Source organism: Quercus lobata, chromosome 3 (genome assembly GCF_001633185.2).
Source record: "Quercus lobata isolate SW786 chromosome 3, ValleyOak3.0 Primary Assembly, whole genome shotgun sequence".
NCBI classification, from domain to species: domain Eukaryota; kingdom Viridiplantae; phylum Streptophyta; class Magnoliopsida; order Fagales; family Fagaceae; genus Quercus; species Quercus lobata.
The window spans coordinates 30,402,832-30,429,680 of NC_044906.1; the positions used below are offsets into that span (position 1 = coordinate 30,402,832).

At 38.4% G+C, this 26,849-nt stretch overlaps 1 protein-coding gene across 1 annotated transcript; it reads left to right on the top strand.

Annotated features, from left to right (window-relative positions):
• Nucleotides 1-20,247: 20,247 nt before the first annotated feature.
• On the top strand, nt 20,248-26,629 carry LOC115981460 (protein prenyltransferase alpha subunit repeat-containing protein 1-like). Its single transcript, XM_031103610.1, has 9 exons — nt 20,248-20,402; nt 20,499-20,783; nt 21,243-21,353; nt 21,647-21,737; nt 22,853-22,999; nt 23,738-23,821; nt 24,557-24,607; nt 25,989-26,225; nt 26,302-26,629. The coding sequence occupies exons 1-9, from the start codon at nt 20,353-20,355 to the stop codon at nt 26,416-26,418; spliced, it is 1,173 nt and encodes a 390-aa protein (XP_030959470.1). The 5' UTR covers nt 20,248-20,352; the 3' UTR covers nt 26,419-26,629.
• The last annotated feature ends 220 nt before the right edge of the window (nt 26,630-26,849 follow it).

Genomic DNA, 26,849 nt, shown 5'->3' on the forward strand with positions numbered 1-26,849 from the left:
AGCGTGAAACACAAACACAACCAAAAACCCAGCCGAAAACCCATGCTGAAACACAAACACAAACACCAAAACACAAACACAAATGCTGAAATGGGTCGACGATGGAGGCTTGGGGCTTGGGCCAGTAGCGAGTTGAGGAAGAAAGATGGGTCAGAGATGGGCAAGGGAGACGGAGGAAGAAAGAATCGACGAGAGTGCTCAGGTGAGACGAAGAGAGAGTGAGTGTAATAGGAAGAGAAAAAAAAAAAGGGAAAGAAACATTATTTCAATTGGAGGGAGAATAAAATATAATTTTTTGCTTTAACAATTAAGCTACAGTGCATAGCTATAGATGACTGTGTTAGAATTATGTGCCCTCAAAAACAATACTATGCATTTTAATTTGATGATAAAATTTTATTTTCACATTCATAATTTTTATAGGTATATTTCATTGTTTAAATGTGGCATGTAATGTCACCTCTGTAGGAAAAATCATGTTAATGGTTAAGGAACCAAAGACAGGGAGTAATGATTTTTCATAAATTATTAAATTGTTCTAGGCTGTGGATATTAATTGAATATTACCACTGAAGCCTACACTTGTTGTGCTGCTATATGATAGGATGATTTACTCCATCATTGAAGTAATGACTTTAAGCAAACAAGTGGGTGTAATGTAACAAGTACATACACTGAATTGGATCCGATCAAGGACACCTTATAAAGTGATCATTATTAATTAAAAGGTTGTACTATCACAATTTTTCTATTGTCCTCAAACATGAGGGGTTTGTGTATATTTATTTATTATGCACATAACTTGGACAATGTCAACTAGTGATGCAATTTTAAAGGCTATATACAGACACGTTGGGTTATGTGTGTAATGAGTAAAATATATAAATGCTCAACAATGAATCCACCAGTCTCTGAAGAAGATAGTATATTCAGTTGATTTTCATATTGAAGTTGGACTCAAAACAAAACCGGCAGGTGACATTTTTCAAAAATGTAAAAGAGTTTTTAAAGATATTTTGGAGTCCAATAGAAATTATGAAATTAAGAAATTAAGGATCACATAAGCTAGGGACATGACAGTGATATTTATCCAGTCCTAGTGGCTTGTGGGAATATAGTATGGTGGATGGACATAGATATAAAATTGTATGAAATGGGACCTCATTTGTAATTCTCTAATCTTCAAGGGTCAATTGCAATGTGTTGATGGAAATTATTGCAATCTGTAGAAGTTCAGATATTTTCTTGATATGGTTGAGAAAATTAAGAAATAATTTTGGAAAGAGTTTCAAGATAAGTCAATAACGTTCAAAAAGTTATTGATAAAATCTTACAGCTGAAGATTAGGATCCCACGTCCAATCTCTCTAGGGTTTTAGAAGTCTACTATAAAATAAGATTTTATAATATCATATTTAGTGGTTGGCCATCAGAACTATTGTGTGATACTGCAGTCTTCTGAAAACTCAAAAAGAAATAGAGAGAGAGACATAAATACCTTGGGAGGCAACACGCTTGGGTTGCTAAGAGAGGTACGCAATTTGTTCTATTTAGAATCCATGGTTGTGTGGTACAACGATCTTTAAATGAAAATATAATTTTTTGTTTTCTATTGCTTCCGCAAAAGTTTTCAAACTATGCACTATAGCTAATGAGTAAAAATTTTTACATATAGGATCACCAATGTAGCACACTTTTTGTAGTTTGTGGCACTAAAAATAGCATTTTAGTAATTTGATACAACCTTATTAGTTCATAATTCACACTGATTTTACCCACTGACCCCACTTTCCACAAGCCAAATTTTCCATATAACACCATTTTTGAAAAAAAATTTGTTTGTAAGCATGTTTTCAAAACATATTAGCAAACTAGCATCTTGAGTCTCTAAAACTCAAGTTCCTACTCTGTTTTCTTCTTCCTTCATTCTTTTTTTCTTTCTACATCTTCCTTCTTTTTTTTCTTTCTCCATCATCCTGCCATCCCACACTCCAACATGTTCTTCTTCTCCTTTCTCAAACATCCAGCATGTCTGCTTCTCCTTTCTCAAACTTCAAAACCCCATAAACCCAAAACAAATACCTAATCGGATTAAAAACCCAAACCCCCCCCCCCCCCAAAAAAACCCTCCAGCGTGTTCTTCTTCTTCTTCCCTAGCTTTCTTCCTTTTTCTTCTCATTTCTCAAACATCCAAACCTGTTTCTCAAAAACCCAAACCCAAAAATCACGATCTTGGCATCATAGAGGCTATCTTAGCTTGGGTTTGTTGATCTTGGCACTGGAGCAACTCTCTTAGCTTGGGTTTGTTGTTTCTCTCTGAGTTTGTTGATAAATGTTGTGCTTTTCCACATGGATAATCTTCCACCTCAACTTTGCTAGCACATGGCACTCGAGTCGAGATGCTACTTTGCTAATAAGTTTTGAAAACATGCTTACTAATGAATATGTTTAAAAAATGGTGTTATATGGCAGATTTGGTCCTTTCCACAAAGTCATGAACTTTTTATTTTGTAATTATATATTTATTTTACCTTTTCTTTGTCCCCATAAGAAAATTACATTTGAATCCATTTTGATGCTTATGCTTCACGTCCTTTTCAAAATTATTCTATACTGTTCCCTTCAAAAAATGTAAAAAATAAAAAATAAAAAGCTAAATTAACCAAGCATAGTTCTTGTGGGAGATTTTAACGAATTGCTATCGAATGTGGAAAAATGGTCGGTAGGTTCATTTTACATATTTACATTAAGATATTGTTTGAATGATTTTATATTTTTGGTTTTTAGTGGACCAAAATTTCCTTGATGCATTCTTGCCTTTTTCTCAAAAATAAATAAATTACTTTGATGTGGCGTGGAAATTACTTTCAGTTTCCATATGTCCACCTACCTAGAAAGTAGAAACCATATGAAATCAAAATTATTTTCTTAATGGGATCAGTGCAACACCAATTTGGTTCTCATTCCCAAATATTTTCAAATCTACTACATTTTCTCATAAGCTGAATATAGCACTAGAATTTTCACTCATTTCTGGATGATCTTGTCACAAATGTTTAGCTTGGGTTGGGAATGAACTATGAACTAAAACTAAGATCCAAAAGTGGGTTGTGAATAATTTGGTGATGGGATTTTGAGTTTGAAGGAACTTGTAGTAATTCTAAATCTCTTGTTTAATTTTGTGTTAGAAATTAAGATGTTGGGTTTTGTTTGGATGGCAAGAGAATAAAATTATTTTCCTTTTTTATTTTTTTTGTTTTTGTTATTATAGATTAGTTTTTAGATTTTTAATTATTTTTTAATTAATTACACACCCCTCCTTTGAAGTTTGGAAGAATGACATTTCACGCCAAACCTAAAAGGAAAAACACACCATTCCCTTGATATTTAAAGAAATTAACACTCTCCACCTTTTGTTTATATTAATAATGAAATATTCTAAATTTCTAAAAGAATTTCTTTACAAAAGCTTAAGCATTGTTAAGAAAAAAATAACTAATAAATTTAGAATAAAAATACAAAATTTATTAAGCACCAAAACGCTTACAACAACAAATTTCTCTGTAACCTATTGAAAAAATAATAATAAGTAAAATTCATAATATTTAAAATACACTTCAATTTAAAAATTAAAACAATAAATGAATTTTAATTTTGAAATTGAGGATAATTTTTAAAACTTTCCCTTAAGTAAAGGGCTTAACAAAATTTTAGTCAATCGGATGTCAATGAAAGAAAGTTTTTTTTCCCTTTAAATTTGGAGTAGAATATCATCTCCAAACCTCAGGGAAAGGGAATGTAGTTACCCCTTAATTTTTTGATGTTGTTTAATTGACTTGACAATATTTGTTTGACGTGGCATGATTTGATTGGTTAATCTAGCATACATAACATGCTTAGATGTTGCTTAATGAAGGCATGGACAGAAGGGTTCCCATTCCCCAATCAAAAAATTGGTAACATTAGGGAACCAAATTAAAAATTTTAAAACTTTAAGCACAAAATAAATATCAATCCAAACTTTATGAGTTGTAATTTACAATTTTATATTAAAAAAATTATATACTTTTCGGGATCAAAGGTGCCGAAGAACTCACGTCGATAGCATGAAGATTGAGTCTCAAAAGGGATTTTTTTTTTACACTGATCGGATTGATAATCTGATATACAAGATTAAACAACAGAGGTTACTAGCATCAATAACCAAACAAGTGTTTCATTTTAAGGATCTAATAAACGAATTATATGAAGTGAGGGTGATTCTTACAATTCTTCCAACTCATTGAATTTTTGGGTTTGTCTTTTCGGTTGGGTACTTAGATTTTTGTTATGTGCATCAACAAATTCTGGAGTTTTGGTCTAAATTCCCATAGAAGCTTACAATAGGAATCTAAAGATTGAAGAGTGAAGACTATATTGAGCAATGTGTGCCCAGAAAGGTCATTCCTTTGGGATTCTTTAATAGACTAGATGGAAACACTTGACTAATTTGTGAAGGAGAAAACATTATATTTGACTCTATTTTCATATTTACAGTTTATATCATGAAGTTACTTGTTTATGTAGTAATGGCATTAATCATGTATATATTTGGTTTTCAATTTATACTTTAATATGATAGAGACCATGTGATGAACACTTTAGGTATATTTATTTTGTGTTATAAAAATATTTTATAAAATTAATTATTATCCTAAAATGGTACGTCTAATCATAGATAATGTCTTGGTGGCCTATGAGACTCTACATGCTATGTATTGCCGGAAAAAAGGAAAAAAAAGGCTTGCTTGTCCTGAAGCTAGACATCAGTAAGGCTTATGATCAAGTTGAATGGTCCCTTCTACAAGGAATTATGCATAAGATGAGCTTTCCAGAGATGTGGATAAATTGGGTGATGGGATGTGTTACTATGCCCTCTTTCTCTATTCTTATTAATGGCAAACCTTATGGTAACATTCATCCATCCAGAGGACTCCGCCAAAGAGACCATCTTTCACCATATCTGTTTCTTTTGTGTGCAGAGGGGTTCACTTCACTTCTGGCAAAGGCAGAATTGGAGGGACATATTAACGGAGTACCCATATGCCAAAGGATGCCCAAAATATCTAACCTGCTGTTTGTAGACGATTCTTTGCTCTTTTGCCAAGTGACTCATAGTGAAGTTGAGGTGATTATTGAGATTCTTCAAACTTATGTGGGTGCTTTAGGCCATAGCATTAATTTGGAGAAATCTTTGGTGTACTTTAGCAGTAACACCCGAGGTAGACAAAAAGAAGAGATCATGGCGGCTTTAGGAGTGAAAGAGGTGGAACGATTTGAATCATATCTGGGTTTGCCTACATTGATTGGGCGTGCAAAATATCAAACATTCTCTTACCTTAAGGATAGGGTATGGAAAAAATTATAGGATTGGAAGGGCATGCTACTATCTAGGGTTGGAAAAGAGGTTCTCATCAAGGCGGTGGCACAATTTATCCCCACTTACACTATGGAAGTGTTCCAATTACCCAGAAAATTGTGTGATGAGCTTAATGCAATTTGTGCAAAATTTTGGTGGGGACAAGTTGGGAATGAGAGGAAGATTCACTGGAAAAGCTAGAGTAAATTATCTTTTTACCTAAGAAAGATGGTGGAATGGGCTTTTGAGAGTTGAGATCCTTTAATCTAGCTATGTTGGCTAAGCAATGGTGGAGACATTTACAAGAACAAGACTCACTTCTTTACTAGTGCTTTAAAGCTAGATATTTCCCACGTTCCCACTTTCTTGATACTGTTGAGTCACCAAATTGTTCCTATGTTTAGAGAAGTGTTATGGCAGCCATGCCCATTCTAAAGTGTAGATGTTGTTGGAGAGTAGAAGATGGCTCATTTATTAGATTCAAATAAATGGATCCCTAACCACACAACAAACAAATTTCTATACCCTACTAATGAGGAAGATGGGAAATGACTGGTCTTAGACCTTATTGACTTGGATTTACATTGGTGGCAATGTGAATTTCTCATTTCCAGATTTTGAAAAGAGGATGCAAAGGCTATTTGTTGTATACCTTTGAGTCGTAGGCATGTATCGGATTCTATTATCTGGTTCCATGATAAGAATGGAATGTACTCAATCAAATCTGGTTATCATTAGCAAGACAGGTTATGAGAGATGAAGATTAGGGTCAAAGTTCAATAGGTAAAGTAGGTAAGTAGGTACAGACTAATCTGTGGAAACTTAGGATACCAAATAAAATTAAGGTATTTGGATGGAGAGCATGCCAAGAGATTTTTCCAACCCGTGTAAATTTAGCAAAGAGAAGAGTTATTATAGATAATGTTTGCCAGTGTTGCAACATATTTCCAGAGTTTGGGGTACATGCTTTATGGGATTGTGGAGTTACTCAAGATGTGTGGGCTGGGAGCTCCATTAGGCTACAGAAATGCTCTCACAGCCAAGCTGATATGTTTCAGCTTTTTGAATACTTGCTGGATAGGCTTTCTATGGCAGAACTTGAATTGTTTTTGGTCCAAGCTTGGATTATTTGGAATCAAAGGAATATAGTAATACATGGGGAGAAGCTTAAGGAACCAGGTTGTGAAGGAGTAAATGTTATCTTTGACTCTATTCTATGTTTCTCATTTTTTTTTTATTAATATTTTTACCTTTTTATTTTCTTCTCCACTCTCTTTTCATGTGTTGTGTCAGGGTAAGGATTGTGTCCAGTGTTCAATTGCACTAGACCCGTTTGGATGATGCTATATAATTTGTTGTATCATATACATATATGTGTAGATGATAATTCAATCATGTGAGACAACTTGGATATATTCGAACTATAGACCTTATGAGGGTTTGGTCATCCATGTCAATAGCACAAAATTAAATAAAATGAAAATTCTATACTTGACAAGAGCATTTAGGGCAACAATTTTGTCGTTGGCTTTTGCTACTCTAAGCAATGGAATCGAAATGTTACTCGCATTGTAGGATTAGGCATTGTTGACATTGAAGGTCTTGAGCTTTGCTAAGAAGTGAGGCTAAGAAACTACCAAGAAAAAAAATCCTAGTAGGCGCAAAATTATTTCTTAATAGACTGACCCAACTATGAGGACATGCCCTACAAGCACTGCAACTCTAATGGGACATGATCACACCTAATGTATTTCTTTGTGAATGTATTATTAAATTACTATTTTAAAATATCACATTTTTATTACACATTTTCATTATTCTTAACACATAAGTCAAATTTCATTTTGATTCAATGAATAATCTAATATTTTGTGTAAAATTTTAAAATATAAAAAATTCTAAATTTAAATATTTTGATAAAAATTAGCTAATTATTGATATATGATCTTAAACTTTTACAGACATGCAAGTATAAGGAGTAAATGTAATTTAACCCCAAAAAAAGAAAACTGTAATTGAAAAATGAAGTAGTGTAATAGGCGGAGTGCTTTGGTTTGCATATTTAAGCTGCTTGCATTGTATTATTCGTACATAACTATACATTATAATTTTTTATTTATTTATTTTTTTTTTATAGTTTAAAATGGATAGTTGCCCATCCCATGAGTTCAGGGGTCGAACTCACCCCATAAAGGACACCAAATATGCCAATCAACAAAAGGGTCTTTGGTGGTACTATCCTTTTCTTCTTCTTCTTCTTCATTTTTTTTTATTGAAAGGCCAAGCAAGCTTCAAGAGATAAATACAATAGATATGGATAATTTGAATTGTATTTCTTCTTCTTTTTTAAGTGGCATTTGGTACTCTTTAATATAAGATGTTAGATAATAAATGGCATTCAGTGACTTTAAATTTTTTTTTTTTTTTAAAAGAGGCAAATAGGAGTTTAATGAATTATATAGCTCAGCAGTCAACACCACACTTTATAGTGTTTTGCTAGAGTCGATCGCCACCCTTCTTTTGCTTTACTAGAAGAGCCAAATTAAAGACATGAATATTATTTCATTCCATGTTGACAGTTTTGCTTAGGGCATTGCATTTTTGTTTTCTTAATGGGATTGGTGCAACACCAATTTAGTTCTTGTTCCCAAATATTTTTGAATCTACTATATTTTCTCTGAATATAGCACTAGAATTTTCACTGCTATTAAAGAGATCACACACTATTCATTTTATGGAAATTATCCTCTTTTCCCTATGGTGGGCCTTTTTTGCAACTCTAGGCTGGGCTATTTCTTGCCACGTTACAGCCCAATAGTTCTGGGGTAGGAGAGTCGAGATTGGCTTTACTGCAACACACCCCAAGCTAGCTTATGCACAAGCTAGAACCCCTTTGCGAGGACCTTGGACACGTGCCCACAGCTAAGGATGTTGTTACAAAAAAGTTATAGCAGGAAGGTGTAGTATGACAAAATGAGAAGAAGATGCTTGCTGTCAGCCAAAAATGAAACTAAGCCATTTTCTTAGTAAAAGGAGGAAATAATACAGTGATATAAATATGGCAGAGATGATTTAATAACAACAATTAAAAAAAGAAATAATATTAATGCTTGATCAATAAAAGAAAAGACTAGTCTGTCGTGCTTGATTTCTCAATGGATTCAAGTCCAGGAAGGGAACCACTCTCCAATGTGGGCAATCTCACAGGGAAATCCTACCACAGAAATTGCCCACTTTGAAAGAATGAGCCTAGATGGCTTATCCTCGAATTCTTTATCTTTACTAAAGAGCAGGTTATTAGAGGGAGAGAAGGGAATAACCTATCCCACCATCACACTCTAGCTCACTCTTTGTTTTTTCTTTTTGATTCTTTTCTGATTTCTATGTTACCTAGTTTCTTATTTTTGCACTCATTTCCTTACTTGTTTCTCTCTTGTTTATCTCTCGTGCTTACCTCCACTCCATTATGTTGTTTACTGTGCACAGCTAAGGCCCTTTTTATACTGCCTATCATGACAGGTTTTTACTATTTTACCTCTTAACTGCTTTTGTCCTGGTATGGGTGTCCTTCCCAGACCACCCACTGATCTGTCTGTTGCCTAACCATCACCACTCACCTATGCTAGCCGTCCCACATTCCATTCCTAGACAAAAGAGTTTTGTTTTGTTTTCTTGCTCTCCGTGGCATTCCTATCCGGATAAGGATGGGCATTCTCTCTTACTAACTCCTATGGTATGCATCTAGTGATTCCAGCTCATATTTCCCTCTTTTAGGTAGTATGTCATCCCAGAAGAACATTTCCCCAAAAGAGCTTGAGAGGGAACCCTAGAATAGGCTTTCCCCTTCTCCTTATCGCTAGACCATTCCCTCTCTAACCTCTGACCCATGGCCCACCGCTCTCGTATTGGCTAAGTACAAGTGGGTGGTGCCTGAGCCTTATGTGTGCTCCACTTCCGTGTGTGTCCATGGCTTGTCTGCTGTTCATGCATTTGCCATAACCTAGGGGGCTTGTCTAGTCTTTGCTACACGTTCTACTGCTCATTCTTGACCTCTTGTGGCGTGGATGAGTCACTGGGTCTTCATTCTTTGTATCTTGCTTCCTCCCTAGGCTGGGTTTTGCTTAGGTATAGGCCTTTCCTTCTTCAATCCAACCCTTGCCCTCTTTGTGGGTCGGCTGACACCTTTGCCATGTCGCCCCATTGCTTCTGTCATGTTATCATTTGACTTGTACTTGCTGGGCATCTTTTGGGCCTACTGTACACTTTCTTTTTACTCAATTCCCGTAGCCCAGTACTACCATTGGGCTTGTTCTCACGCTGTTTCGGGCTTCCTTGGCCCATTTCATCCCTTTGGGGCTTTCTTGGCCCATTCCAATCCTTCATTCCCATGGGTTTTTGCTAAGTCTTTTGGGCTTCCCCAACTCAAATTACCATATCCTTTACTTTTGGGATTTATTGGCTTTTCCACTAACCCCATTTACTAGTTCCTTCCTTTGGGTTCTTTTGGCCCATTTTTGCTTGCTTTCTATTCCTCATAATGCCCATAGGTTTACTACTTCTTTCTTTGGGCTCCCTTGGGCCCACTTGCTTTCTTTGGGGCCCTTTTACTGTTTTATAGGCCTATGGACCATTATTCCTGTCATTCAGGCTTAATGGTTTTCTTCTCACTTTGCTAATTCTTCCTCTTTATTCCCTCCCATATTGTTGGACTTCTTCCTATTATTGGGCCTCCTTGCCACAGTGGGCATTAACACTTCCACATTCAAATATTAATCATGCTTATAAAGGAGTTAATTTATGGAGTTTTAAATGTAGTCAAAATATTGTTGAAATCCACTTTGACAAGAAGGCCCAATAACAAGAAAAAGCCCAATAATATGGAAGAGAATAAGAAAGAAAAATTAGCAAAGTGAGAAGAAAACCATTAAGCCCGAATGGCAAGAATAATGGTCCATGGGCCTATAAAATAGTAAAAAGGCCCCAAAGAAAGCAAGCGGGCCCAAGGGAGCCCAAAGAAAGAAGTAGTAAACCCATGGGAATTATAAGAAGTGGAAAGCAATCAAAAATGGCCGAAGGAGCCCAAAAGAAGGAATTAGTAGATGAGGTTGGTAGAAAGGCCAATAAACCCCGAAAGTAAAGGATATGGTAATTGGGCCAGGGAAGCCTGAAAGATCTAGCAAAATCTCATGGGAATGAAGGCTTGGAATGGGCCAAGGATGCCCAAATGAATGAAGCTGGCCGAGGATGCCCAAAGAAATAAAGTAGGTCAAGGAAGCCCAAGATAGCGTGAGAATTAACCCAGCAGAAGTACTAGGCAACGTGAACTATGTAAAGGAAAAGTATATGGCATGCCCAAAGGAGGCCTAGCAAGCATAAGTCAAGTGATGACATGGCAGAAGCAATGAAACGGCATGACAGGAATGTCAGCTGACCCACAAACTAAAAGAAAGAGAAGGCCCATGCCCAAGCAAAAACCTAGCCTAGGGAATAAGTGAGATACAAAGAACGAAGGCCCAGTGGCTCATCCACACCACAAAATGTTAAAAATGAGTAGTGGAACGTGTAGCAAAGACTAGACAAGTCCCTAAGCCATGGCAAACGCATGAACGGTAGACAAGCCGTGGACTCACATGGAAGTGGAGCACACATAAGACTCAGACACCACCCACTTGTACCTAGCCAATACAGGAGAAATGGACCATGGGTCAAAGGTAAGAGAGGGTGTAGTCTGGTGATGGGGAGAAGGGGAAGTCTATTCTGGGGTTCCCGCTTAAGTCTTTTTGGGGGAAATGTCCTACTGGGATGACATGCCACCCAAAAGAGGGAAAGATGAGCTGGAGTCACCAGGTGCATGCCATAGGAGTTAGTATGAGAGAACACCTAACCTTTATCTAGATGGGAATGCCATGGAGAGTAAGAAAGCAAAACAAAACTCTTTTGTCTAGGAATGGAATGTGGCACGGCCAGCACAGGGAAGTGGTGATGGCTGGGCAGCCGACAGATCAATGGGTGTTCTGGGAAAGACACCCATACCAAGACAAAAATAGTTGAGAGGTAAAACAATAAAACCCATCACGACAAGCAGTATAAAAAAGCCTTGGCTTCACACAGTAAAAGGACAGGCAAGCACGAGAGATAAAACAAAGAAAAGAAAGTAAGAAAAGAAGCAAAAGATAAGAAAGAAAAGAGATAACATAGAAATCAGAAAGAAAAAAAAAATAGAGAGTAAGGAAGCAAGAGTGTGATAGTGGGCATGCACCAACAAGCTACTTCGTTCTCTCCCTCCCAATAGCCTACTCTTTAGTGAGGATTAAAGGATTCGAGAATAAGCCATTTAGGCCCATTATTTCAAAGTGAGCAATTTTCGTAGTAGGATTCCCTTGTGAGATTGCCCACATTAAGGAGTGGTTCCCTTCTTGGACTTAAGTCTCTTAAGAAAACAAGCACAACAGACTAACCTTTTTTTTTTTTTAATTGATAAAGCATTAATATCATTTCTTTTTCTTTTATTGTTGTTATTAACCTTTTTTTTTTCCCTGCCATACTCATGTCACTGTGTTCTTTCCCTTTACCAAGCAAATGGTCTAATCATCGTCTTTGACTAACAACAAATATATTCTTCTTATTTTATCATATTATACCCTCCTACTATAACACTTTTGTGACAGCATTTTCTGCCGTGGGCACGTGACCAAGATCCTAGCAAAAGGGGTCCTAGCTTGTGCACAAGCTGGCTTAAGGTGAGTGAGTTCCAGTCAAGTCAATCCTGATTCTCCTACCCCATAACTATTGGGCCGTAACACGGTAGGAAGCAGTCCAGCCTAGAAGTACAAAAAGGCCCACCACACATATGCCACATGAGAAAGATGTACCCTAACTAGGACCAAGTGTACGATCCTTAGTCCACATACTTCAATATATATATATAATATATATATATATATATATATATATATATATATATAATTTATAACTTCGATGTATTTTAAATCTTATTTTAGCACCTTTGTGGGCGTTGTAAAATGCATGAAAACATCAATGCAAACTCATATTGTGCTAACGAATGCAACTAGCCGCCCCCCCCCCCCCCCCCCCCCCCCTCCCCAAAAAAAAAAATCAGAAAAACATTAAAAACGATGAAAAGGGGAAAGGCTATGGTGAAGGAGTCTTTTAACTTTTGCCTAGTAAATCATTGTGATGCAGTTTATATATGTAGTTTAACGATTGAAGACACACACAACAAAAAGGCTCTTATAAAAGGGAACCTTATTAAAAGAGACTTTATTTTGGAGGGGAAAAAATATATATATATATATATATATATGTATATATATATATATTTGATGAAAGAAGAAAAATAAAATAGAATTGTGGAAATGGTGTATCACGCAAGCCACTCCACGCAAAAACACTCAAATATTTGCATTTTTTTTTGTTTGATCAAGTGATCAAGCATTCTCATTGGTAGGTGTGGGTCCGAGGGTTCTGCAGTCCGGCCCAAACTTTATCTGGGCCCAAGGCCCGTGCCGAAGACGAGTGCTCGGCGGCCGAGGTAGCAAGGGGAACGGCTGAGAACTTACCCTGTCCTCGGCATTCCATAACTTCAGCGGGAAGACCAACACCCCAGTGTAGGCAATCCCCAAACAGCCCCCTCAAGGGGATGTGAACGGAATGGGGCCCGCAGGGAAGCAGGGTGTGAACTCGGACCAAGGGAAGTGCGTCCCACCCCCCTCAGTAAATGCACCTGCCAATACCCAGAGCTGGTTAATGGGAAAAGACGTTTGGGCGGTGCAAACGTCGATCCTTGCAACTAATAGAAAGTTAGACGGGACGGTTGATGGGATGGATACAGAAATAAGCTCCTGCCTGACCTACAAGTGGAGGGCCAGGATCAGCCAAGACGGACTATATAATAAAAAGGAAGGTGCACCGATAGAGGGGTTGGGAAAAATGGCCAGAAACCTGAGCCTCCCAGCCCACCTCCAGGAGAAAGACTCCAGGGGTGTAGGAAAACTTCAACTGGTACGAACACCGCGAAAACCCACCGCCTGTCAACCAGGGCCTAGCCTTCCAAACCCACGCTCTACAAATGATATTGTTAGGGGCCTTTTTACGTGCGAACCCGACACTGTTACGGTCCGCCACGAATCGCGTCCTTACAATTGGCGCCGTCTGTGGGGAAGGCTTGTGTGTTGGTATAGGAAGTGGGTCGATAGAGTTTATTCGTTATATCTAACCGTCGGTTATAGAGTTCTAGTATAAAGTTCTGTTAGGGACTATGTTTCTTGACTAGGGGCTGGGTGGAGGAACTAACTCCCTTCAAGCCGATGTCCCCCGTAAAGAGCAAACTAGGCGCTTAGCAACGTTAACCGTATGGATAAGCTCTAGGGGCTTGGCCGAGGAGCTAACTCCCCTAAAGCCAAGATCCCACACCATGAGAAAACTAGGTTTTGGACAGAACCAAGGCATTGCATGGTCCACCGGACTCAAGCCTCAGGGGAAACCAACTACCTGGATGTGGAAAACTAGGTTTTGGACAGAACCAAGGCATTGCATGGTCCACCGGACTCAAGCCTCAGGGGAAACCAACTACCTGGATGTGGAAAACTAGGTTTTGGACAGAACCAAGGCATTGCATGGTCCACCGGACTCAAGCCTCAGGGGATGTGGAAAACTAGTTTTGACATTGCATGGTCCTCGGACTCAAGCCTCAGGGGAAACCAACTACCTGGATGTAATGAAAACTAGGTTTTGGACAGAACCAAGGCATTGTATGGTCCTCGGACTCAAGCCTACGGGGAAACCAACTACTTGGATGAGGAAAACCAGGCACTAAGCGAGTTTTAACTATTATGCGTTACGTTAAAAATGGTGCTTATATCTTCGTAAGACAAAGGTTAGGAATAAATCTAAGGCCTTTGTGGGCGCAAGCAAATTAGGGTTCGGGGAACATGGTGATGAATGTATTACATGCATAGCTATTTGTACATGTTAAAATAAATCAGCGCAGAGTTCATAAGCAAATAGTGCGCGTCTATTAGGGCGGTTAATGATGTAATCAGAAGGAAAAAGAAAAAGCAAGATTTCATATATACATGTTCAAATGCTTGTAAACCATCAATAAATTAGGAAGTTTGTGAAAGGAAAAGAAACAAGTTAATCGTTCAAATAGAAACGAATACAAAAAAGCCCAACGAAGGTTTCTACTTTTCTGCTTTTTTGTCGGTAACATTTTGGGAAATGGGAGCAGATTCAGCTTCGGTGCCTGGAAGGATGGTCCCTTCTGGGGAAGGCTGAACAGGACCAGCACTGGTACTCTGGGGAACCACAGCAAGGGAAGTGGCCTGCGACGGCTCTGCAAGTATGGTGGGTTCCTCTGTATTAGGCACCTGAATGCCAGCCACGGGCTCGGCAACCTCTTTAGGTGCCTCAGAACTCATGCGCTGGGATATCACTGTCACATCCTGAAGTTCTCCTTCTTTGGGCGCCTTGCTAGAAGAATCGCTGGCCTGCAAGTCTTCCAACGGGGTGATCTCTTCCTCGGGCTGATCACGAGTAGCCGCGGGGCTAGTCGAAGTGGCCTCGCGGATGGCTGCCGGGTAGAATATGCTCTCCGCCCTCCACAAATCGGATGAGGCATCCACCCCAGCTCGCTTCAATGCTTCCTCCCAAACCTGGGAGCAATAAAACCTACACACACCAGGGATCTGCGCCTTAAGGATGGCCTGGGTCTTAGCTACTCCCATGTTGTAACCATCGTCCTCGGCCGTATTCTTGGCAGCTTCCGCCTCATTCCTGGCAAACTCGGCCTCCTGCTTTGCCCTTACGGCTTCATCACGGGCATATTCTGCCACTCCTTTCTCATGCAGAGCCGTGGCCAGCTGCTTATTTAAATCCTCGATCAGAGTTCTGGCTATTTGCAGCTGGTCCTCGGCTTCAATTGCGCGCTTGGTTTGGTCCTTGGCCTGTTTTTGGGCACTAGCAAGGCCCGCCGAGACGTTATTCCTCTCGCGAGTGGTCATTGTTAAGTCATCCTTGACTTTGACAAGTTCCTTTTCAGAAGCTTCGAGAGTCTTTGAGGCCGTTATGCGCCTCTTGCGTTCGTTCTCGGCCACCTTACTCCTGTCATGTACTTCTTCCTCCATCCTATAGGTTGCCTGGAGAGCCTGTCAAGAAACATGAACGTGTAGTGAGTGACAAACTGGTGACAAGAATTAGTAAAGTGTTAGGTTTCAAGAAATCTTACCATGCCCAAGTATCTCTTAGTACTGAGAAAAACCTCCTGCATCCTCATTCTCTTCAGCTCTTCCATGTCATTAGGGAGTAGCATGGTTCTCCCTAATGCATCTGCCACGTATCCACCCTCGCCGTCCCCAAGGTCCCTCAGAGAGGCAGTTTCCAGTAATGGACCCCCGTGAAGCATTGGGGCAGGAAGCCAGGCGCTCGGAGGGGATTGGGAATCAATTCCTTTTCCTTTGCCTTGAGAGGTTTGAACTGCGGGTCCTTTGCCTCTGCCTTGGGGTCCGATCTTCGGTTGTTTTGTGGGCGGAGTCTCATCCTTCTCCTTAGGAGGTTGGGATTTTCCCTCGTCCACGATGTCCTTGCCCTTGGGGCTCCTCTTTCTCTTGGAATCAGCACCTTCGGGTCGAGGAGACCGAGCTGCTTGGGAGGAGGTGGGAGGTTCGTAACGGGTGGATTGTGGTTGGGACTTGGTGGAGGATGACCTGGTTTGAATTGTAAGGGGCCGAGCTGGTGGAGGAGGAGCATTGGGTTGTGGTGCCTCCTGGGTATCCTTCCCTGGTTGGTCCTCGAGGAGTTGGAGAAGGGGGGTTAAAGGTATTCTTTTGACTCCCATCTCGGCTTGAGAAGAGGTGCCTATTAATGATAATTCCGCCTCGGACAAGGCTGGGTCACCTAGGTCACCAGGAGGGTCCTCGGATTGGTAGACTAAGTCAAAAACCCCGAACCCTTCCTCCGGCCGATCTGGCTCACCTTCGTCCTCTGCTGCTTGATGAGACGAAGAGGGGCCCGCCAGGGGGATGTTCTTGGGGACAGCTGGCTCCTGCGAAATCAAAAATCCCTTCTCTACCACGGTAATTTTTGGAAGCCAAGGACGGCGGGCACTGACCACGTGCTTCGCGTCCCCGAACGACTTCTGAACCGGAGGGTACCCTAGTATTTTGTGAGCTGCACGGACTTGGCCATCACTGTCATTCACAAAAATTGCCGCTTGTAAAACGGTCTCCAAATCTGCCCGATTGACTAAATGAAAATGCCGTTTATAGGCGCGTTCATCTACAAAAGCAACAAACATATATGCATAGTTAGTTATCGAAGGAAGTTAGGTTAGAATGGTTTAAAGGGTTATCCCTCTTCCATTCCTAATACCCCACCTGGTTCTCCTTCTACTACGGGGCATGGATCGCCATCATGCCACTCCCCAGAGACGATAAGAAAATCCTTGTTCAGTCCCTTGTTGGAATCAGGGAGGCACTGGATCAACCGAATCCTATCATCCCTCGACCTCATATAGTAGGTCTTTCCTTTCAATTTTTGGAGGTTATAGCACCAGTTTACATCATGGTGGGTCAGTCTTAAACCCATCTTCTCGTTTAAAGCGTCCACACAACCCAAAATCCTAAGAACGTTGCCGGCGCACTGGGTAGGGGCTAAACGGAAATGCCTGAGGTAACCCCTTGTCACTGGTCCCATGGGGATTCTCATACCTCCCTCTACAAAGGCGAGGACGGGAATTACAACCGCGCCCGTTCCCCCTCTTAATGTGCCATTCCCCCATCTTACAGTGTTCCAGACTTACGTTGGGGGGAATCCTATAATCAACGATGAACTTATTCATCGCCTCTTCAGTATCGACCAACTTCCTCAATCTCAATTTAGCCGCCTTCGCCATTTACTAAAATAAACCTAACCCGCGACGGAAAAGAAAGGGAGCCAAAGAGAAATAAACCCAGAAAAGAAAAAACGTGAGTTAATAGAGGTAGGGAACTTACATAAAAAGAGAATTACGCTTCGGATGGGCTATATGTGCTTGAGATAGACTTGAGTTTGGGCGGAAGTTCGGATGAACCCTGGATACACGCACTAAAACTCTTAAGTATAGAACTGGAGAGACGGATCCATCTCCAAAAAATCTTTTATACTTTCTAGGGCAAACTGCACGCCCTCTTTCCCGCCCAAAGAGGCCAGGAGATCACCACCGTTCGATTTCCATCACACCGTTGAACGTGGGAAGCACCAAGCCGCCCGTATTTAATGAGGCCACGTTTCGCCTTCCAACGGCTCTAGGAACGTGCCTTGGGCAGGTGAAAAACCTCGGGAATCGCTAGATGACAAGGATTGATAGGCATTGGCAGATCCATGATGTCATCAAAACCCTTCTATCCGTCCGAGGGGACGGATAGCAGGATTTTGAGGGGCTATTGTGGGTCCGAGGGTTCTGCAGTCCGGCCCAAACTTTATCTGGGCCCAAGGCCCGTGCCGAAGACGAGTGCTCGGCGGCCGAGGTAGCAAGGGGAACGGCTGAGAACTTACCCTGTCCTCGGCATTCCATAGCTTCAGCGGGAAGACCAACACCCCAGTGTAGGCAATCCCCAAACAGCCCCCTCAAGGGGATGTGAACGGAATGGGGCCCGCAGGGAAGCAGGGTGTGAACTCGGACCAAGGGAAGTGCGTCCCACCCCCCTCAGTAAATGCACCTGCCAATACCCAGAGCTGGTTAATGGGAAAAGACGTTTGGGCGGTGCAAACGTCGATCCTTGCAACTAATAGAAAGTTAGACGGGACGGTTGATGGGATGGATACAGAAATAAGCTCCTGCCTGACCTACAAGTGGAGGGCCAGGATCAGCCAAGACGGACTATATAATAAAAAGGAAGGTGCACCGATAGAGGGGTTGGGAAAAATGGCCAGAAACCTGAGCCTCCCAGCCCACCTCCAGGAGAAAGACTCCAGGGGTGTAGGAAAACTTCAACTGGTACGAACACCGCGAAAACCCACCGCCTGTCAACCAGGGCCTAGCCTTCCAAACCCACGCTCTACAAATGATATTGTTAGGGGCCTTTTTACGTGCGAACCCGACACTGTTACGGTCCGCCACGAATCGCGTCCTTACAGTAGGTGTTATGGTTATTTGTCATTGAGACCAGGAACTCTACTTAATAATTAGAGTCTCCAGTTGGACCAAATAAAAAAGAATTTTAGTTATTGACTTTTGGATTCACTAGGATTGAAATCCTACTGGCTTTATAAATAATTTAATTAATAATTTTATAAATAAATAAAATAAAATAAAATTATTAGAGCTCATAATATATATTAAAAATAAAGATAGATAGTTGGAGAAATATGACTATTGAAAGTATGGTTGTTAATGAAATATGAACGTAGAAAATAATAATAAAGTAAAAAGATTGTGCAGGGATATGTGCATAGTAAATTAACAATAATAGATATATTGGGGTTTTTACTTTTTAGTTTGGATTTAGCTAGAACTTCTAAGTCACGTAACTATGAATTAAATTTCATGGAAAGTTATATCATAGTTTAGGATAAAATGCTTGCAGCATGCTTACCACATGCACGTCATCTCAACAAGGTATGAACGGTTTTGGGTTAAGTGGAATATTTTCCAGTTGCAGTGCGTATTTATTCACACGTGACACACCTAGTGGCCTAGGTATTGTTTTTTATCAAAAAGCCATGATAAGGACCGGGTATTGTTTATGAGTTCCATTCTATTTTTTCCTCACATTTTTTTATTATTATCTCCATGTGCTGTTCACTAGCTGTTGCTTTTGAGTATGCTATAGAGTTGTTTGATTAAATGCCTGAGAGAGATATAGCTACTACTTTATTGGTTTAATCTTACCAATGAAGCCTGAAATTGGTTGCACACATTAGTAGATTTTTCCATATTTTTGTTGATGGAAAACTATTTAAGCTTTTAGCAATTTTCTTTTGTATTGTTATGCCGGAATTGATTAGGGATGAAATAATTGGATTTATCTAAACACCTTTATAAGAAGGGAAATCAGGTGTCTTCTGCCATGAAACTAACGTAATTACTTTTGTCTAAACACCACACAGTGGTCAAATAAGTTATTGGTTGGTGGAATAGGATCACAGTTTGATTATAGGCTGTTAAGATCACCTAACACAAAAGCAACATTCCCAAATACCCTACATCCTCCAAATTCTCAGCAATGGCCATTGAAATCAAGAACAATTTCATTTTTGCTTGGTTTGTTCTTTGGGTTGGGTGTTTCTACAAGGTTGTTTGCAAAGGCCTCATCAACAACAATTTGATGTTTGAACTTGGTGAAAGAAAACAACAAATACACAAAACTTCATGAAAAAAAATATAATACATGTGAGGGGGAAGGATTCTCCTTGAATTTTTCTAAAGGTTTAGGTTGCGTTTTGAATAAGCTTATATTGGGTAGTTTTTTTTAACTATTTAGTTTATTTTTATTACTATTCATGGGTTTTATTGTATTATTTCAATTAACTTTTAGCTTTATGTATAGTACTCTCAGTAAAAAAATTTTAATTTCAGTTAAATAAGTAGATTCCAAATTGACACTTAATAATAAACTGATTATTTATTATTTTTTTTTTTTATGCATATAGGATTATATATTATAAATTAATTTCCAATAGATGGCCTGAGTATTTGAGATTTTTTTACAGGTCCAATTCCTTCCAAGGTACAAAAAGCATTATCTAGCTTTTAATTGCATTTTGTGTTTTTGACTAATGTTTGAATCAGAGTTCTTAAATTAAGAATTATCCTTATTATTTTTTTTTTTAAAGAAAAAGAAAAACTCATATTTTATGGGCATTCCCCGCACTTTTTCCTGACGTACTTTCTCCGCAACCAAACAGAAACAGAAACAGAAAACTCTCACCAGATTGAATTTCAAAATCACAAATTCCATGGATCTCTTGCTCCAATTCCAACACATCCTCGAATCGGACCCTCTCATGTAAACCTCATATACCTCTCATTTTTATTTTTATTTTTCCTTTATAGCAAAATATTGAAAATTTTACTTTGAATTTCATTTTTGGAGTCTTTACAGTGATGAAGTTGGATTTGTACACCCGACCCAATTCGCGACGCTGACTGAAGACTCAACGGGCGATGCTGCGATTTCGGATGGTACAACCTTTTGGTGCAGAGATCACAAGCTGGGCGTCTCGACCCAGGTGGTACTGCCATTGTACAATGCGGCCAAGCGTGCGTTTATTGCGGCAATGGAAGAGTACAAGAGACTCGGCAATGATGGATTGGAGAGTGAAGTGATGAAGCATAGTAAGGCTCTCTTGTTGCTCAGCTCCGATTTCAGCACTGCCTGGAACTCAAGGTCTCTTATTAAAATTCAGTTTACTTATTTGAGTTTTTGGTAGAATCGATAATTTACTAGGCAAAGCTTTTGAGATTGTAGTAGGTTTTAACTTAGAATCCATGCTTCGGCGAAGGCAGCCAATCATTTTATGTCTTCACTGTCTTGATTAGTGTGTATTGCATATAATTCATTTACCATTTGCCAAGTAAGTCTTGGTTGAACACTAGAAATTTCCGAATCCCTAAATCCCCATTTTGAATAGGTTTACAGAACTTCTAGATGAGGTATCTACTCCATAAGTTATTATTTGGACAGGCCATGGAGGGGTTCGTGCCTCATATTTGTCTTGTATAATAAACTGACTGACTGCAGACCCTGCTCTGCTCTTGCATAACTTTGAAGTGTATTTGTGTGTATTTTAATTCATTGAATTACTTTTGTATCTACTCCTTTTACGATGTCTTACGCATAATGCAGGAAGCTAGTTGTGTCTAAGAAGCAGCAGCTCTCAATGTATATGGGTGAACTTCTGTTGTCAGCTCTTGTTCTTTCATGTTCACCCAAAAGTGATCAGGCGTGGAGTCATAGGTATCATTTCTACAAAGCACGATATTCACATGTCATTCCCATTGGTTAGTTTTGCCTTAAGGGATAACATTATCAACTTGATGAACAGAACTTAGGGGACCAATCTTTCTTTTTGTTCTTTAATTATCTCCTTGTTGATACACAGGGTTTTGTGTTTATTAATCTGATTTTTCACCTGGCCAAAATTTTTAGTTTTGTTCACATTCCTTTCTGATAGTATTTTTACTTTTCTGCCTGCCTGTTATGGCTTTAAGTAATAACACAGAGTTCTTGTGCACATTGTCAATTTGCAGGAGATGGGTGATCAAGTCAATCACTGGAAAGTGTTCAGCTCTGCAACAGATTTTGGGGAAAGAATCTGAGCTGGTGGAAAAAATAGCTGAGGTTTAAATTCAGTTCAGGAACTCCGTACCATTAAATTTTGAAGGTTCATATATACATTTCATTATTGGAAAAACTCCATTCTCACATTTGCTGTGTTTGCTTGTTTCCCTTAAACACTACCTAGAGTAAACAAGAACTTCACTTTCAAAAAAAAATTTTGGATGAGTATGATTCAAGATTTGATAGCCACTAGGATGCTTCTCTGTTGAGTTATCATTACTTAAGATGGAACAAGCTATCTAGATCTAGTTCACCAAGAAAACACTCAATACCTGTGAACAGAAATAGAATGCATAAGTGTTTACCTTGCTACTGAGATATAGCTGGATTGTATCTTCTTATGTTCTGAAAAATCTAGCTACAAACAGGCAGGTGCATCTATCTTGATGGAGGTGAAACTATTAAGCCTCAAGATTGGAGTTCACAATGCCTCAAAGCCAAACAAAACTGACCCATGCACACCTAAAATGCTGCTACATGCCACTGCCTCTGTGGTTGGTTGTCAGCCATGACAATTAGCACTGCTGGCAGCAGATGATCCTAGTAGTTTTTAATCTTCTGGGATGACAAATTACAGTATCGAGGTTGTATTTGATTGAACAGAAAATGAGATGAAAATGCAGTTCCTTCTTTTGTCTCCCACCTTTTTTGTGTTATTTTTATTTTTCTTTTGGACCAAAAGAAATTGAGCTCAAGCTGTTGAATGAAGCTTGATGTTGTTAAGCTTTATTTCCAAGGATTTTGCGTGATAAAAATTAAACTTATATAGCCTGTCTCTTGAAGAACTGGCATCCCAAATTGAAGGTGGAATTCCCTGTGCAGAGTTTGGACCATCTAATTATTCATATAACGGAGTGCATTATGTGATGACCCTTAGGGGAACTAGTTTATAGTCTTTCTAGTTGACTACTTGACTTTCTTCTTTAATTAGAACTTTTGACCATATCATCATGCAAATGTTTCTTTAGCTTCTGCAGTTGTCATATATATTGGTGGTTTACCTATTGACATTTAGGCTTTAGCACACCTTATTTTGTTGGCATATCCGTCATGCTATGATGTTGAGGTAGAGTGTTCCAGGAAGAAACGTAACACTGTTTTAAGTTGACTTGCAGAGATCAAAAATGAACTATCGTGCATGGAACCATCGTTGCTGGCTTGTTTCATACATGACAAGAGAACAGGTGCTACTTGAGTTAAAGAAATCCAGAAATTGGGCGGGGTTGCATGTTGCTGATAATTGTTGCTTTCATTATCGCAGAGTGAGTTTTCTTATGAATTTGAACAAGCTCCAATTTAAGTTGTGTCCTCGCTCCCCCCCAAACCTTTTTCCAAAAAGGAGAAATTTGGTAATCATGCATAGACTAGGGGATTCCCACTTTCCTTGACACAAAGTTGGGGTTGTAAAAATTGGAAAAATATGCACCAAACCTTTGAAGGATGACGTTCGAGTTCACCATTCCTATTATTTCTAGGCTTCCAGTCTTTCAGAATATCTTAATTTTGCTAGCAATATGTCATCATTAGTTTATTTCATTTAATCTATAACACTTTAGATGTTTGCAGCATGACATATGGTTGTCATAACCGGTTATTTTCTGTTGCTTAACTGTTTGAAGAACCATTTACGGTCACTAAAAGAATATGCCAATGCTTGGGGCTACTGGACTTTTAATTATCTTTTGATGGTTTCACAACTAATTTTTCTGAAAATGCATTGATCCCTAAATGAGATGTTCTTAATCAACAAAAAAAACGACATTGTTTAATTTTAAGGTGGAAGAAATAGTTTCAACCATTGTAGCTGTATATGCTTTTGTATTCCTAGAGTGATAAGAACACAAGGCTGGACAGGAACACCATATTCTTCAAGAGAGAAAAAAAAAAGTCATTAACCTCAAGTGAGAGAAAGATAGTGCTAATGTGCTTTAATTATCTTATTTGGAGTAAGGCACTTATAGTTCTTACATGCTGACTGTAACTTGCAATCAATTTTGCAGCGGCTAATACTCCGGATTTTGAAAGTCTCAAAACTTGAAAATGCATCCCCTGGTTACTCTGTTGAAGTTTCTGAAGTATGGAAGGTGAAAATATTTTTTAATTTCTATGCATCATTACAAATTTTATTCATTTCTACAAGCAAGTTTGCTCTATATGTTCTTGTCATTATGAATTGTATTCCATTTCTCCCTTCTCTCATTCCTCAGATCCTTATATGAGTGAATGTCAGCTTCAGGACAGTATTCTTTTTCTAATTTACTTTAGTTGAGTGATCTAAGTGATTTCATTCATAAGTGTTGGTGTATGTCTTGTATTCTTCCCGTATTTGGGTTGCACCCCTTTTGCGCTTTATAAATGAACCTTTTACTTATAAAGAAGTTGCTTAGGAACCATAATTGTGTTCAACTTTTTTGTTCTGCTTCGTTTGTAGGTTTAAATACTGAGATAAATTAGATTATAAATTTATAATGCCACTTCCTATTAGGTTAAGCTTTTGGGTATCAGTGGCATTATTGATTCATTTTTCTTAATAAATAAGCAGAGTCTTTATGGGTGATTGCATGTGCTACACACTACATGAAATAGAAATGGGGCTGGGTGATTCAAAACCAATGTTAGTTAAGCACTAAGACACTAATGTGAAATCCTTTGATGCCCAAAAGCATATTCTCTTAATTATGTGACTGCTTTTAGTTACAACTGCTGTTACTTATTGTTTTAGGATTTGTAGATTGCAACTGTGCTTTTTAAATGTCTTGAATATTTATACCAAGTTTTTTTTTTTTTTTTTAAATGTCCTGACAATGTTGGTGTGACAGGAAGAGCTCGATTGGAATGAAATGTTGATAAAGCGTTACATAGGAAGAGAGGTATACGCCCTTAACTCAAAGTAGCTCAACTATGCCTTAATCCTATTGGTGATGACTTTATGGAACCTTCTCAATTTTTTTTTCTTTCTTTTTCTGACAAGTTTGATCAAACCTCTTCAACTAATACAGCTCTGCCACTTGTATTGTTTTCATCCATTCTATCATATCTGAAATCATACTCATAGTCACTTCTCTTTACCTATTTATCATACACTTCTTCATTATGTCTACCCATGTTATTTTCGGACTCCCTCTACCTCTTTTTACTCCTTCAACCTGAATTAAAAAAAAAAAAAACACCCTTGGCATGTACTTTTTTCTTTGGACTAACTATAGTGGCACATGGGTAGGATATTTTTTGAATATTTTTATGGACAAAGTTTAGATACAAAATTGGTTTTAGTCTTAGGTTACAGTTTTACTCAAGAAAATAAACATTACTACATATTTTGAAAATCTAACCGTTGAATTACATGTTCTTTACGCTCTCAATACACATGTTAAATTTTTTGTCAATTAGATATTATTTACTATATGATCTATAAGCTTATATTTTATGCATAATTTTAAACTACGAAATTTGCAATATAAACAATTTATTGATGACATAACTATTAATCTTTAATTTTCTAGAAATTTTGCAAGTAGGGAGGATATAAGAAGATGTAATCTAATGATAGATTTGTCAAAATTTACCTCTAATAAAAAGCTATTGTGTTCGGTTGTAGTTTTAAGCTACAACTAATTTTGTAACTAAACTTTGTCCTTTTTTTATTATAAATCGGTAGACTCTTTATATAGGAGATGATTGTTCTCAACCCCGAAATTGGTGGGGTTAAGCTTGGTAATAGTACATAGATCTGAAAAAGGATCTGTAATCTTCCTGTCACCTTAATGTTTGCAGATTGCAGTGTGATAACATTGATAATCTGTACTAACTACACATTGTCTAGCCAAATCCAATTCTCTCAGTTGTGGATTCTTCCTCCAACTAAGGAAGATATCTGATTGTGGTATTGTTTTGATGCTATTATCTAGGAATCAACTAAATACCCATGGTCTCTGTTTTACACTATACTAGCATTTCAGATACATAACAACCCCTCACCCCCAGAAAAAGAAGTATTTTTAAGAACTGTAGTCCACCAACATATGAGTTATTGCATTATGAGACTTTCTTATTGCAGTACCTTTGTTCATGATGTCATTTCTTCAATCAAAGAAATGGAGTCTATCTTTGTAACCAGAAATTTTGTGGTCCGATCATATATTAAAAGAAAAAGAAAAGTGGTTCCATGTGGGTGCTTGACCTTTTTTTAAGTACTCCATTAATGATCCTATTATTTAAGAGTTTTTATCTAATGACTTTCATTTCAAACAGGCACTTTGGCTTCATCGCCGCTTCCTTTCTTTGTGTTGGATGAAGCAATTTGCAACCAACCTCCATGATGTATCCTGCCATTCTGAGCTAAAGATCAGCACAATTAATAGCTTCAATTCCTTTATTGATAATGAGTTGCATCTCCTCAAATCTTGCTCAACTGTTCCGGATAATGACTTCGAGGATTTCCAAGCGCAAGCCACATATTCTGCCACTTACATATTATGGCTGACAAAGGTAAATCATTTTTTGTTGTTTTAATTTCCATTTTGTCCTGTTAGCTGGATGCTTAGATTTTCGTTATATGCATCAGCAAATCCCGGAGTTTTGGTCTGAATTCCAAGAGAAGCTTACAATAGGAACTTTGAAGACTATGCTGAGCAAGGTGTGCCCAGAAAGGTCATTCCTTTGGGATTTTTTAAAAGACTAGATGGAAATGCCTGACTAATTTGTGAGGGAGTAAACGTTTCTCATCTTTTTTTTCTTTAATTCTTTTACCTTTTTTTTTTCTTTTATATTTTTACCTTCTTTTTCTTCTCCACTCTTGTTGATTCATGTAGTGATGATATTAACAATGTATATTATTTGGTTTTCAATTTATACTTTAAAATGGTGTAGACTATGTGAGCATGTGATGAACAATTTCGGTATATTTATTTTGTATTATAAAAATATATTATAAAATTAATAATTATCCTAAAATGGTATATTGAAATAAATTGATATCACAATATTTCGTTTGAAGACAAACTAAAACGATCATTAAAATAGAATTGATAACTTTGGTTTTCTCATGGTTGACAATGACTGAATTACTAAAAGTAAACTAAAAAAATTAAGAGAGGATAGTGAACAAATAAA